The following is a 15,552-nucleotide window of genomic DNA, read 5'->3' as shown; positions in this document are numbered from 1 at the left end:
ACAGCAAATGCCAAGACCCTGAAGATGAACTCATTTGCAGCGCTCAAGAAATGGTCAGGTGGCCAGAGAGGGGGGAGCAGACAGGGCAAAGGGGGGAGAGTGGCAGGAGGTCGGTTTTGCAGGGTAGGCCAGAGTCCCGTTCTGGGAGGCTTACCGACCACGGTCAGCCGCTGGGCTTTGGCTTGGCTCTGAGGGACGTTGGGAGCCATGGGAGGAGTGCAAATGCGTGATCTGACTTAATGTTTGAAAAAGATGACTCTGGGGGCGTGGGGAAGATTACTCGGGACAGTTTGAAGGATGGAAGGAATTGAGTTCGGCCTCAAAACTTGGGGACTGCCAGGAGACGGGTGGGCCAGGCCAGGCCCGGACAAGGAGACACCCGCCCCCTCCCTCCTTGCGCTGCAGCCCTGCCACGGGAGCCTGTAGCAGCTTGTGCCCATCGATGATTGCAGGGACTTCACAGACGCTCTCCCCAGACGTTCGTCATGGGAGCCTGGCTTCCAGGCACATGGCCAGGCGTCAGCACCCGCTGTGGGCACCGCAGTGGGCCGAGTGATCCCAGGCGGGCAGGCACCTGGCCCCCTGCCCTCTCCCGAGGCAGCACACGTTCCAAAGCTCCCTGGGTTTCCAGAGCAATTTGTCAGAGCTGTGAAGGGGCACTCAGAGGCCCTCGGCTCCACGGGGAGCTGCCACGGCCAGGCAGGAAGCACGTGGATTTGCTTCCCCAGGCTGGGCTGGGAGGGAGTCCCCGGGATACCATTCTGGGGACACGACCCTTAAAGGCAATGCGAGGGCCTCCGGATCCACCGGGGTCACGCATGACAGAGACCCACTGGGAGAGTCACAGCCTGGGCGTGGAGCCCAAGCCCTCTCAAGGAAAGTGGGGAGCAATGCAAAGGCCCCAAGGCCAAAATGTTTCTAGCTGGAAGGAGCTTCCCCACGGCTGGAGCCTGGTGAGTGGGAGGAGCTGAGGGCAGAGGGGGCAGGCCAGGTGGCATGGGGCCTCCTGGGCAGAGGGGAGGACTCTGACTCTACCCTGAGTAAGGCGGAGCCACAGAGAGTCCTGGGCAGAAGAGGGCTGTGATCCGACTCAGGTGTTCACAGCCTCCCTCTGGCTGTGTTTGGTGGGGGGTGGGCAGGAGGAGGCTGCTGCTGTGATGGGGGGCATGGGGTGGAGGTGATGAGCACTGATTGGATTCTGCATCAGTTTGACCCCATATCTTACCCTGGAGCATAACTCCAGCCACAGGCAGGGACTGGTTCAACTCTCAAGGCCATGCCAGACTACCAGGCCGAGAGGGCAAGGTTGGTCCAGCAGTTAAGGCCAAGCAGTGAGGGGTACGGGGGTGAGCAGTGTAATTTCCAGGACTCTGGCCTCAGACTGCCAGTGTCCAGATCACAGCTCCACAGCTGTCCCAACCTGTGATCTCCGACAAGCCTCCTTAGTTTCTCTGAGGCTCAATTTTCTCATCTGTAAGATGGGGTTAATAATAGGATCTGTGGTCTCTGGCTGCCAGAATGAACCAACATCATGCATTTAAAGTACTTCGCACGGGGCCTGAGACGGCGCTGGGTCCAAAAATATCCCCCTGCTGCTAGGTTTCGTTTGCACTTATCACATATTTATCGTGACTGCCGTTGTCCTTGAAAGTACAGGCTCGTGGTTAAAAGGAGGGTCTCTTGAGCCAGACTAGGCTTGCATCCTGGCTCCATCCCTTACCAGCTGCATCATTTGAGGCAAGTTACTTCATCTCCCCGGGCCTCAGTTTCCCCACTCAAAACCTGGGGCTGGTGGTAGCTCCTGCCCCGTGGGCTTGCCAGGACGATTAATGAGGGGACGCCTGGAAGATGCTTTAGTGCAGGGTCCGGCCATGCTCATGGGCTCCGCGTAGCCAGCGCCGTCCCTACCTCCTAAAGGCTTGTCACCCACCCGGGGCCACCCACCAGGACTGGAGTATTGCACGTGTGCATGCAGATCTGGCTTCTCCAGCCAGCCCATGGTTTTTTCAGCCTTTTTCGGAAGCCACAAAACCTTTTCCTCACACAGAATCTGAAGTGTTCCCTGAGACAACACAGATAAGCGCATCACCTCTCTGGGTGCAGATGGGAGTGCAGGCACACCACATCCGGTCGCAACTTTGCACACGTGACCTCAGGCGGTGGTGGTGCTGCTGGTCCCTTGTTTCTCGTTTCTCAGAAGAGGGGACAGGCTTGCTGAGGGGAAGGGAGCCGAGCTAAGGTCGCAGTGTGTCGCTCAGAGCTGGGGTTGGAACCCCAGGATCAGGTGAGCGCTGCAGCCCGCGTTCTCGTCCACTGCACGGTGCTGCCTTGTTTTTCAAGTCCTGGCTGAGGCCCAGGGAAGGCACCTGTCCATGTCAGTGCTTCAGAAAGGGATAAATAGGTGCGGTTAAAAACTCCACCCCGGACTGGGCACCCGGGCTCATCGTCCACGGATGTGTGGGAAGGGGCGCCCACTTCAGGGCTGGGTCGAAAGACAGCATATTCCGGGGGATCGTTCTGTGTTGAGGCCATACTGTGCGCAAAGGACCATCTACTCCTGAGTCTTGGAGAAGTTGAAGATAGGGACACAGTCCTGGGCATGCCTTTGGCTACAAGTAACAGAAAAGCCCAGTCAGCTGAAGCAAGTCTGTTCTCTCACAGAACGAAGTGCCAAGTTAGGGAGGGCCCCAGGACTGGGTAATGTATTGACTCAAAGACCTAAGATCTTTCTCTGTTTTGTGTCCTGCCTCCATCGGCCTACAGGCTGGCTCCCCTCCATCTCAAGGTGGCAGTCATTCACCCAGGGAGTCATGGTGTCCAGTGGAGGAGAAGGTGATGTTCTCTGCAAGTGTTTTTTGTTAGCGAAGAAAGCTTCCCCGGAAATCACCCAGCAGCCAACCCATAGACACACTCCCTGACGTCTCACCAGCCAGAAATAGGTTACAGACTCACCCATACCCCTCCCAGCAAGTGGCCTCACCCAGTCAGGACTTGCCCCCAGGCCTGGGTGGTGTCAGGTCACCTCCCTCAAGCAAGGGATGAGTAAAATCAGCCTCTGTTTACAAGTTGAGGGGGGATTAGGCCGACACCCACAGTGTCCGAGGCAGCGCCTGAGGAGGGTCCAGCCCATCTCCAAGGAGGCAGTGGATGGAGCCTGCTGGTAGAGGCAAAGGGCGTTTGTCTTTTCCCCTTCTTTAATCATCTCTTGTTTTTTCAGCTCACGAAAGCTGAACGAACGTGTCTGATGGCCAAGTAGAGAAATGTAAAAAGGTTAAAATCACTAGCGATAGATTCATAGAGTGGACCCCCTGTGGCCATTAAAGAGAGGGGAGCTTGTGTGGACTGACATGGACAGATCTACGGAATATATTAAGGTGAAAGCAGGGTGCGCAGCAAGCTTATCATACGTGGCCATTTATTTTACAAAGAAAAGCGGGAGGGGCGCCTGGGTGGCTCAGTCTGTTAAGCATCTGCCTTTGGCTCAGGTCATGATGGGGGCGGGGTGGTCCGGGATTAAGCCCCACCTGCATCCCCCGCTCCCTGCTCTCTGGGGAGCCTGCTTCTTCCTCCCCCCCTGCTGCTCCCCCTGCTTGTGCGCTGTCTCTCAAATAAATAAATAAAATCTTTAAAAAAAAAAAAAAAACTGTGGGAACCATACACACTCCCTCTCACGCCCGTGTGCTGTGTGTGCCCAGGCTGTCTGCTGAAGAAAGGGTGAGTCTCGGTTGCCTCAAGCGGGGAGACCAAGGTGTCAGGCAGCGCTGCCTTTTTACGCTGTGCCACCGGGATGATTTCATTTGACTCGTATTCTGCCCACGTTCCCCTCATTACTCCCTCCAGAGATAACCAGTTTGTGCACACTCCCCCAGAGATTTTCCTCCAGACCTGCACCAGCCCAGTTCGTTCAAGCATTTTTGACCATTACCCAGAACGGGGAAAGCACTTTACGTCACAACCCCGCATGGACATCCAGAATGAAGTTTCACAAAATGCTTATCCTTACTTACCTCACATCCTGTACACCGATGTTTTTTATTCCTATCCGTCAGGCTTGGGGGTTTTTTCTCCCCTTAATAATGGTCAAGAGCCAGTAAAATGGTTTAGTGATCCACAGTTGGGGAAGGAAGCAAACTACGGTTGTAAGAAAGACAAAACAAAAAAAGAAAACAATCCTGCACTCCATGTGCATATATAAAAAGAAAGAGCAGAGTCATGCCTTGTTTCCCTGCCTGTTTCCACTCAGACATCTGTCCTTGTTTATAAGAAACCTACCTCATTCTTTGAAGTGGCTGCATCATTTGTTTTGTTTTACGTTTCGGTTTTTTTAAAGATTTTATTTAATTGAGAGAGAGTGAGAAAGAGAGTGCGCGAACCAGGGGACGGGCAGAGGGAGAGGGAGAAGTAGACTCCCTGCTGAACACTGCACGGAGCCTGCCAGAGAGGTGCGGGGCCCCATCCCAGGACCCTGGGATCATGACCTGAGCTGAAGGTAGTCGTTTAACCAACTAGCCATCCAGGCGCCCCGAACTGGCTGCATCATTTTTGGTCATCAGGATGTGCTTGGAACCTCTATTAATCCCCTGTTAAAAGACACCCAGGCCAGGTCTAACTTACTTTCTTTTCTTTTCTTTTTTTTTTTTTTTTTTTAGTTTTTATTGTCTTAAATAATCTCTACAGCCAACATGGGACTCAAACCCACTGCCCTGAGATCGAGTCACATACTCCTCCTACCAAACCAGCCAGGCGCCCCTAACTTACCTGATTACACACAGCAGTGCGGTAACCATCCTTGTATGTGCCCACAAATACTTGTGCAGGCTTTTCTGTGGCACGGATTTCTGGGAGGTCAGATGTTAGACATGCTACTCATCCTTCAGTTCTCTGCTCAGGTGCCGTTGCCTCCCTGGGGAGGCCTCCTGATCACCCAGAGGTCCATTCCTGGTGTTATATGCTCCCTGGCTCCTTGGGCATCCCCCCCACCAGTTTGTAACCGTGGCCCCATTAATAGATGTTGCTAAATCTTAGAAAGCATATCTAGTCAGAGCTTGCTTCTTTTAATCCAGTCTGACAGTCTTCTGTCTTTCACATCAGGTGTTGAAACATTCACATTTAGAGAGATCGTTGATAACAATTGAATTTACATTCCCCATTTTACTATTTGCCATATGGTTACTCTCTTTCTTGCTGTGTTCTTCCTTTTTTTTTTTAAGATTTTATTTGAGGGCCCCTGGGTGGCTCAGTTGGTTAAGCAACTGCCTTTGGCTCAGGTCATGATCCTGGAGTCCCAGGGGAGTCTGCTTCTCCCTCTGACCCTACCCCCTTTCATGCTCTCTGTCTCTCTCATTCTCTCTCTCAAATAAATAAAATCTTTAAAAAAAAAAAAAAAGATTTGAGAGAGAAAGTGAGAGCAGGGGGAGGGGCAAAGGGAGAGAGAGAACCTCAAGCAGATTCCATGCTGAGCATGACACAGGGCTCAATCTCATGACCCTGAGGTCATGACCTGAGCCAAAATCAAGAATCAGACGCTTACCCAACTGAGTCACCCAGGGCCCTGCTCTGTTCTTCCTTTACTGCCACCTTTTGTGTTAAATAAATTTAGTGTACTGTTTGGATTCCTCTTGATTTTTTGACCATATTTTTTTTTTTAGTTATTATAATATGTGTCTTAACAGTGTAATTTAGATCTAGTAACCTAATTCCAATAAAATATAGAAACTTGTCCCGAGGCGCCTGGGGCCCTCAGTTGGTTAAGCATCCAACTCTTGATTCTAGCTCAGGATCATGAGATCAGGCCCTGCTTTGGGCTCCCTGCTGTGAGCGTGAAGCCTGCTTGGGTTTCTTTGTCTCCCTCTGCCCCCTCCCCCACCTCTCAAAAAGAATTTTTTTTTTAAATTTTAAAGAAAGAAACTTATTTCAGTATAGCCACATTCCCTTCCCCATCCTTTGTGCTATTTTTTGTCATTTTATTACATTCATATATGTTTATAAGCCGAAGAATATAGTGCTGTTCTTAGTGCCTTTTACAATCTTATGTCTTTAAGGAAATTAGAGAAGAAATAAGAAAACATAAATCTATAGTCTTATTCTAACCCACAGATTTACCATCTTGGACCTTTCATGTCTCCGTATGGATTCAGGTCACCATCTGGAGTCATTTTCTTCTTTCTTCTTTTTTAAGATTTTATTTTTAGGGGCGCCTGGGTGTCTCAGTTGGTTAAGCGGCTGCCTTCAGCTCAGGTCATGATCCCAGGGGTCCTGGCTCCCTGCTCATCCGGGAGTCTGCTTCTCCCTCTCCCACTGCCTCTCCTCCCCTCCCCGCTTCAGCTTCCTCTGTCTCTCAAGTAAATAAGTAAAATCTTTATTAGAAAAGATTTTATTTTGGTGGCGCCCGGGTGGCTCAGTCGTTAAGCATCTGCCTTCGGCTCAGGTCATGATCCCAGGGTCCTGAGATCGAGCCCAACATCGGGCTCCCTGCTCAGCGGGAAGCCTGCTTCTCCCTCTCCCACTCCCCCTGCTTCTGTTCCCTCTCTCACTGTGTCTCTCTCTGTCAAATAAATAAAATCCTTTAAAAAAATAAAATTTAAGAAAAAATTAAAAAGATTTTATTTTTAAGTAATATCTACACCCAGTGTGGGGCTTGAACCTGCAACCTGAGATCAAGCATCGCACTCTCCATGGACTAAGCCAGCCCGGTGCCCCTGGAGTCATTGTCTTTCAGCCTGAGGACTTTCTATTTTTATTAATTTACCAGGCAGATGAGCAGGCAATCAATTTCTCCATCTGTTTATCGGGGAATATTTTTATTTTACCTTCATATGTGAAGGATATAGTTTTGCTGGATACAGAATTCTTGGCTGATGGTTTGTTTCTTTCTGTACTTTGTAAATATTCTATACCATTGTTTCGAATACGAAGTCAGCAGTTAATTATATTGATGCTTCTCTGTATGTGATGAATCCTTTTTCTCTTGAGGTTCTCGAGGTTTTTATCTCACTCTTTGACTTTGAGCTGTTTTTCTGGATATGAATGTCTTTGTATTTACCATGCTTAGGGCTTGGGTAGCTTCTTAGCTGTGTAGATAAATTTTTGTCACCAAATATGGGGCGTTTTCAGCCATTGTTTCTTTAAATCGTTCTTCTGCCCTTTTCTCTCCTCTTCTTCCAAAACTCTCGGTGTACACATGTCTGTATGCTTGATGCTGTCCCAAAGATTTTGGTACGGCAGAAGGTCCTTAGGCATTGAGCTGGGCAGGAGGATGGCAGGAGCCCCAGCCAAAATGCCACAGATTCCCTCTTTTCTCATCTGATGTGCAGCGGCTTTTCGAGCATAGATGACTCTCAGATTGTCGTATGCCCTTGGTCAATTGCCAGAGTGCCGAAATGGTTGTTTTGTCAATCTTGTGCTTCAGGGGAGAGGATCTGCCGGTCTCCTCATTTGATCATAGTCAAAAGTCCCACCCCTTCATATTGTTAAATTGACCGTCAAAAAGCATTTATTGACTTAAACCCCAAAGGCATCAATTTTCTCATTAAATGCCTCTCACTTGAAGTGGAATTGGAATTTTATTTAAAAGTTTCAAAAAGTCACTTTGTCTAGGGGAGTAAACAGCTGGGTCCCCAACCGTTGGGTTCTGGTTAGCAGCATGAGGTTCATTGTAGCACGAATTCCATGGGAATCAAGCATTTGGGATAATGAGCTGTGGTTTTAGATTAGATCAGCAGGAACGTTGTCCGATGTATAGCAGGTACTCCAGAAAAGTATTTGAATGAAAGGACTCTTTGGCAAGCTATATTTTAAGGAAAGAAAAAAACTTACAGAACAATATATTAATGTGATCCCAGTTATATAAACATACAATTCTCCTCCTCCCCCCGCCAAAAAAGTTTCTACCTCCCTGATTGTATGCAGGTGTATATTTGTAATGCATAGGAGAAGGGAGACAGAGAAAGGGAGAGGGAAAAGTGTAAGCGAGCGAGAGAGCGAGCAAATTGTAAACCATGGCTCTCTCTAGAGACGGGCAGGTAGGACCCCCACCTTCAGCTACGTAGGCTGTGCCCAGGAGATAGGGAATCTCAGGGTGCATCCACCCACAGGTGGTGACTCATGCAGATTCGCACAGAGGCATAGAGGGCATTCCTGGGGTGGGACTGGGGGCCGTGTATTTGTATCTCTCTTGTGTGAAGGAACTTTGTTGTTTCCCAAGAGTAAATTTAAATGGATCACTTTGGGGAAACGGGGAATGGATTCAACTGTTTGTTTCTCCTGTTTTTACTCTGCAGTGACGTGAGCTCGCGGGCTGGCTACCCCGCTCAGGTTTACAAAACTGCCAGCACAGAGACTCCTCGACCCTCACAGCTGGCGCAGTCCAGCCCCTTCCAGCTCTCCGCCTCTGTCCCCAAGTCCTTCTTCTCCAAGCAGCCTGCACACAGTAAGCACCCCGGGGGGTGGAAGACGACAGACGAGCCCCCACCACGGCCGCTCCCCTTCACTGACCCAAAGAAGTAAGTGCTCAGACCCCCAGCAAGGTGCTGCGGGAGCCCAGCCAGGCGTCTCTGGGCGCGGGGGGCGGGGGATGGTGACCCCTCACTGGCTCATTCGGCAGGGTGCTTTGGGTACAGCTGTGGACAGAACACCCTTAGTTGGGGGGGCAGAGCGTCCCTTGGCGGCCTGAGAGGCACGGCCTCCAAGGAGCTGCTGTGCTGGAGATGGGGTTTGGGGGAGGCGGAGCAGCATGGAGGCCGAGGAGGTGGGGGGATGCCTTGAGGATGGATGTGCTTAAGCGGGAGCAGCGGGGGTTGGCTGGCAGACCAAATGTGGGCTGCGCGGAAGGGCGAGGTTGAAGAACACCCCAGGTCCCATAACCGGAAGGGCAGGCTGGCCTTGAGCTGAGATGGGGACTGAGTGAGGAGCAGGCTTGGTTGGGGAAGAGCCCCTGAGCTCAGTCCCGGGTGGGTTGCGTTCACGAGGCACAGAAGCCATGAAGGAGGCGGTCGGATCCAGAGTCTGGAGCTGAGGGGAGAGGTCAGGCTAGAGAGGGCAGTTGGGGTGTTGTCAGCACAGAGGCACAAGGCTGGAGGCACACCCAAGGCCAGGAGTGTGGGTAGAGAGGAGGGGGATGTGCAGGACGGGGCCAGAGAGCCCTCAGTGTCCAGAGAGTATGAGGAGGGGCCCAGGCGAGCGTGCATCCCGGGAGCCCAAGCGTGACGGGCTGGGAGCCTCATGGAGGTTCCTCAAGGGTGCAGGAGAGAAGGGGAGGGCAGAATTGGAAGGAAACTGTGTGCTCTGCTCGTTTGAGGCATTTTGCTGTGAGGCAAAAGAGAGGAGAGGAATATGCATTAGGGAAGGATTTCTGTTTCAAGTTAGGAGAATATGGTATCTCGTATTTACTGAGTACTCACTGTATACCAGTCTCGGTTCTCAGCTCCTGTAGATGTGAATTAATTCCCCGAATCCTCACAGCAGGTCCGTGAGGTAGACCTGTTATTCACCCCATTTTACAGATAAGGCACAACAGCCAGTAAGGGATAGAGCTGGTTCCGGGGGAGGGGGGATTCTGCCCTCCTCCATCCAGTTCTCTGTAACGTCTTTCATGACCTGGATGGGCCCTTCAAATGTAGGGGTGACACAGAGCTCAGAAGGAGAAAGGTGTCAGGGCGCAGGGGGCGGGTCCCTGCAGATGTCGGCAGGAGAGCCTGGGGAGCTTGCACCAAGAATCCAGTTCACAGACATCACTGGCAGCCCCAGGCTCTGAGCCTCTGCTCTCCTGATCGGAACCTCCAGTGGCTTCCCCCACTTCGGGGATGGATGATCCAAGCACACCGATGGTACCAGGTGTTCGTGTGGTGTGTGCTGTGCCCACACACCTGCCCAGACCCTGCGAAATCGGCCTCCTCTCCCCCTCCCGCACTACCCCTCGCGCTCTCTACTCCACCGGCCTCCGCTGGTCCTCCTGCTCGCCAAGGCCAGGCCAAGCTCGGGGCCAATGTAGGGGTTCTCAAATGCCTGGAGTGTTCTTCCCCCGGATATTGCAGCCATCTCGGAGGGGGGGCTTGATCCGATGCCGCCTCCTCAGATGGGCCTTCCCAGCTGTATGTACCCCCACCGTCACCTCTGTTCCCCTGAAAGCAGAAAGCAGGCTCCGCTGTCTTGGTCACAAGACACCTGCAGGCTGCCTGGCGTTGTGGGTGTTCCTTCGGTGAACGCATGAGCCACGCATCTCATTTTGATCTCACTGCCTTGATACAACCCCATGAGATCCTGCAAGGCCCCCACTTTTTAGGGTGGCCAGAGGAGCAGGCCCTGCGGGCTCCATTAGGCTCTTCCACATGGCAGCTGACCTGGCCGTCCTTCCCCCGGGTGCACGCTAGACCCGGTGTGTCACAGTTCTGGAGGTCAGACGTCAGAGATCATGGTGTTGGCGGAGTTGGTTCCTTTTGAGGGCTGTGAAGGGGGATCTGTTCTGGCCGCTCTCCCAACAGCTGGTGATTCCTTGGCCTGTAGATGTATCTCCCCATTCTCTGTCTTCATTTTCACATGGCATCCTCCCTACATGTGTGTCTCTGTGTTGACGTCTCCCGTTTTTATAAGGACACCAGTCAGTGGATTCTGGTCTATCCTAATGGCCTCAGTCTGCTTTGGTTACCTCTGTAAAGACCCTATTTCCAAATAAGGTCACACTCAGATACTTGGGGTTCGTACTTCAACATGTTTTTGGAAGGGACCCATAACACTACCTCTCAGGTCTTAACACAGACATGCCGTCGTCCTTGGGGAAGGTCATTCAAGCCCACACCTGGCTCACCTTCTACTGACCACATGCTTCTTCCCTGCCCCGGCACCTGTCCCAGGGCACATCACACCCTTTTCCTAGCGGCTTGCCTCCTCTCTGTCCCCCACAGTGAACTGAGAATTCTGGGGGAGCAGAGATACTGTGAGCCCCACCCAGGGCCCAGTACATAGTACGTGCTCAGAAAATATGCCTGGACATATAGTAACCCTAAACAAACAAAAAACCCCTTTTCCCCATGATAAGAATTCAAACAAGACTTTTTATAGATGTGTATGTATGTTTGTTTTAAAGATTTTATTTGAGAGAGCATGAGCAGGGGGAGGGGCAGAGGGAGAAGCTGACTCTCCGCTGAGCAGGGACACCCCCCCCAACATACACACACACACACACACACACACACGGGGCTCAATCCCAGGACCCCAGGAACATGACCTCAGCCAAAGGCAGCCGTTTAACTGCCTGAGCCATCAAGGCGCTCCGGGATGTGTATCTTTGTATAAACATGTAAACTAAATATATAAAATATATCAATATATAAATATAATAAAATATTTAGGACCACACATAAAATAGTTTCATGGCATCTTATGATATTCAATAATTTAGTTATAGATACATTTTTTTAAAGATTGTATTTTTAAGTAATCTCTGCTCCCGACATGGGGCTCAAACTCACAGCCTCAAGATCAAGAATCCCACGCCCCACTGACTGAGCCAGCCAGGCGCACCATATAGATACATTTTTTAAAGCACATGTGGAAGATAATATGTTAATTTAGAATTGCTTTTGTCCACATACTCCTATTTCATAAAGCTGTTTTATTCAGACTCTCTATGAGCATTTTGGAGATAGTGTCTTTTTCATTGTTAAAAGATCCTTCTGAGTCACCTAACCTAGTTTTCCAAAAACATCATCTTCAAGCTAAATTATTTGAGGTTAAACATACTTTTTTTTCCCCCTATATGAAGCTGTCACTAAAATTTTATCCCAAGGCACAGGAGCTCATTTGCATAACTTATTTATCTACGTATATTAATACCTACTTTACCAAGTCCTGTCATAAGCCCTTCACCTACACTGACTCATTTAATCCTCACTATAGAACAAGGAGATGCAAATACTTTGCCTCCCATTTTCCAGATAAGAAAAATTGAGGTACAGGGGCACCTGGGTGGCTCAGTCGGTTAAGTGTCTGCCTTCCGCTCAGGTCATGATCTCGGGGTCCTGGGATCGAGCCCCACGTCGTGCTCCCTGCTCCACGGGAAGCCTGCTTCTCCCTCTCCCATTCCCCTTGCTTGTGTTCCATCTCTTGCTGTGTCTCCCTCTCTCTGTCAAATAAATAAAATCTTTAAAAAATTGAGGTACAGAATGGTTACGTCACTTACCCAGATTCACTTGGTTAGTTAAGGTTAATCACTGCAAATGCTATGCTTGTTGGTTTTGTGATTTGTCCCCCAGGGTCACCACATATTATGACCTTATTCCCCACCCCCACCAGGAGTAATTCCCAAATCTGTCTACTTTCTTTGCTTCCCTTGTCATTGATATCGGTCAGGGACGTCTAACAGATCCCACAGAGAAATGCTAATGGCCTCATCCAGCACAGGGGTGCTCCCTTTCCGCCAGACTGCTTGGCTGGGGCTATACAGACCTGGCCCCAGGGATCCTCCAGCAACCCCACTAGAGGTATCCTGTTCTTACCCCCATTTCCAGATGAGGAAACTGAGGCACAGTTAGAAGTACATAGCCAGGTCCACAGCCAAAAGTGGCAGAGGTAGGATTCGTATCCAGCAAGGTAACTAACAGAGCGTCTCACCACATGAAAGACCCAAGGAGGACTCCTGTCCAGGGCAGTGACTCCTATTTCCTGAGGACTGATTTCTCGGAGGGGACAGTCTCCTCTGTATTGGGGCACATGGTCTAGTTGACCAAACGACAGAGTAAGCTAGTGAAGAACAGAGAATCTGTGCTCTGTCTCCCACCCCCAGTCCTTCTGCTAGAGGCCCCTGGTCAACACCTGGGGAGGGACAGGCCAGCACCTCTGCCTCAGGGGATGGCCAGATAGCCCCATTTTGGCCACTTTGTCCCAGGACTCATTAATTCATTGGCCTGCCTTCTCCCAGCCATTAGAGAGCAGAACAGCGTGGGGGTCAGGATGGAAATCCATTGGCTGCTTACCCCCACCTTAGCCCCTCAACTTCCCTCTCTTTAACCTGGGATGACAGCCATCCCTAGCTCCAGGGTTGTGAGGATTTAGTGAGTTAATCCATTCGAGGCCCCAGCACCACCTTCGAGCTGCCAGGGGCTTAGCAGGTGAGGGTGTGACTGGGCCCACAGGTTTCCCTCCTGCCAGGAGGGTCCGGGCTGGAGCCTGGCCGGTTGGGAAGTAGAGCAGACAGCCCTCAGCCCTCCTGGGCACCGCCTTCTCAATGGGCCAGTCTCGCCCAGACTGCAGGGCTGGAGATGCCCCTATGGGCTAGTGGTCACTGGGCCTGAGAAGCCTCCTTCACAAGGTAGGCACAGCCAAGAACAGGCCACCGCTCTTCCAGATAATGGCCCTGCACTTCTCTCTGAGTGTTAAACAAGTCAGCCACACCACGTAGGGTTGTTGTGAGATACACATGCTTAGGCCCCATTGGCCCCTGGCCCCGCAGACTCTGGGCCCAGCAAGGAGGAGGCAGATCCTCCTCCAGGAATGGTCTCTGTTGCCTTTAAGTGTGGAGTGATGGATGGGAGGGCCAGCCTCCGGTCACACCTGAGGACCCAGGCCCCCCAAGCATCCTCCTGCAGCGCCACTGAGGGGGTGAAGCAAGATCCCGTGTGTGAAGGCCACCAGGGCCCGGAAGCACTTGAGCACTCGGGACGTGAGCTTTGTGGCTGCCGTTCCGACACCCGCAGTGCAGAGCGGTCCCTGGGTCACACCGGGGTTCGCGTCCCGGCTCTGCCAGCACTGTCAGAACCTCTGGGCCTCGCTAGCCCTCACCTGTGGGGCGACGGTAGAACCTGCCTCCAGTGGCTACCATGAGGAAACTGTGGCTACACACGAGACTCACCAGCCCCTGGGGTGAGGGCCCACGGCACCGGGAGCCCCTGCTACCATGAACCGTGCACATCAGCACCACTTCCGTTAGGGGTGAATCTTGAGGTGACTCAGAGCATGTGGATTCTGAGTGTTCACATGTGGATATATGTGGATTCTGAGTGTTCACAACTCACTGTGCCTCAGTTTCCCCAGCCTCAAAAGGGGAAGATGGGAGTACCTGTGTCCCAGAGGTGACATGAGGATTTCAGCGAGTCATAGGGAAACACCCGGTCACTGTTGGCTGGGCTGACAGGCACTGGTGTCTCATGGTTGGCACCTGCCATTCCAGCTCCTTCCTCGGATTTAGGTCCAGTTCCGTGCAGCCCCGGAAGGAGCTGGGGGGAGAGGCCTCTTCCCAACATCCCTACCCCATAACAGGGCAGCCCCCCTCCCCAACGGGCCTCTCTCCCAGCCATCCTTCCAGGAATATCTGCCTGCCACCTGAGGTGCAGCCCTGCTGTGTGTCCTCACCAGCCACATTGGCACAGCCCCCGGCCCAGACAGGCCGACAGTGGTGGTAATTGGCATAATTAACTTGGCCCTGAGGGAGCTGCCCCATTTGGAGGCCAGAGCCCGGAGTCAGCTGGGGACAGGCCCAGCCAAGTCAGAGCCATCGGTCACCGTCCACCTCAGGCCCTGCTGTCACAGGAAGAAGGAGTCGTCGTTGTCTGGGACCATACTGCAGAGCCGCCTTTGTAAGTTGTCTGCCCTTGTTTTCTACTGTAAGTGGTGTCATTCCACAACATGGCCAAGTCCAAGTTCAGGCAACGCAGGCAAATCAGAGATGATGTCTGGTGCTGTTGGGCAGACCCCGGAGGGAAGGCACATCCTTCTGGGTGTTCTCTTCATTTGTCTCGTGAAAGGTAAACCGTGGCCAGGATAAAACCAAACTAGCACCAGGGGGTTCGCGGCACAAACCCAGCCTCTGTCCCTTCCCCGGCCCCCAGCCATCCAGCACCCCCCCCCAGGTGCAATTATGGCCTTCGTTTCTTCTGCGTCCATCCCGAAGTGTTCCAACTGTGACGAGCCCGTGGGACCCCATGTGCTTCCTCCCTCACTCCCCCTTCCGTTGGCCAGTGTGGCTCCCCGTCTCTGCACGTCTGCCTTTTTCACTTGCTCTTTCCTCTTCGTATCTCGGGGACAGTTACCATATTAGCACAGAGAAGGTGATCTCATCCTTTTGAAACGGCAGAGAGCAGTCTCTTTTGTCCTCAGGGTCATCAGGTTTTCACAATCATGGGGACCCGAGATCTTGAGAAAAAGGAAACAGGTCAGAATGTACAAGCCCAGTCTGGTTTTGTTAACCTGGAGTTAATGCCCTTTCGAATGATTGCTTAGAATTTGCCATTTAGAAACTACATCGGGAAATTCTTCCAGAAGAAAAAGAATAAGAGCAAAAATGATTGGTTTGACGCCCCAAACTGAATTCCATCATACTCTTTCCCTTTAGATGCAGCCCGGCGGCGCAGTGAGAGAGGCCTGCCGCGGAGATGTGTGCAGGCTTGGGGGTTGGGGCAGGACCCTGTAGCAGGATGTCTCTTGGCGAGCTAGCCTCCCACCGCAGAATCACGAATGTCCCATTAGACTCCCAGAGGTCCTGGGAGCTGGGAAGGCAATGTTAGCACATGAACACAAAATTAAACAGAGCAGGGAAGAAATACTTGCGTTCTTTTGGCTTAA

The 15,552-nt window shown here is 51.8% G+C and overlaps 1 protein-coding gene across 7 annotated transcripts in view; it reads left to right on the top strand.

Annotated features, from left to right (window-relative positions):
• The window catches only part of SIPA1L3 (signal induced proliferation associated 1 like 3), a 222,508-nt gene that overhangs the window by 191,175 nt on the left and 15,781 nt on the right, over positions 1 to 15,552 (top strand). For all 7 annotated transcript variants that reach the window (XR_012375996.1, XM_025854293.2, XM_025854295.2 and 4 more), the window contains one exon: positions 8,280 to 8,501. Coding sequence is in view for 6 of the 7 variants with exons in the window: in XM_025854293.2 (XP_025710078.1) it covers positions 8,280 to 8,501 (222 nt within the window). In the remaining variant the exon portion in view is untranslated. The remainder of the gene's footprint in view (positions 1 to 8,279; positions 8,502 to 15,552) is intronic.

This window comes from Callorhinus ursinus, unplaced genomic scaffold, assembly GCF_003265705.2.
Source record: "Callorhinus ursinus isolate GAN/ISIS: 27379988/994484 unplaced genomic scaffold, GSC_fseal_2.0 scaffold61, whole genome shotgun sequence".
NCBI classification, from domain to species: domain Eukaryota; kingdom Metazoa; phylum Chordata; class Mammalia; order Carnivora; family Otariidae; genus Callorhinus; species Callorhinus ursinus.
Note: the sequence above shows the minus strand (reverse complement) of the source record. Positions and strands in the feature narration are given on the sequence as shown.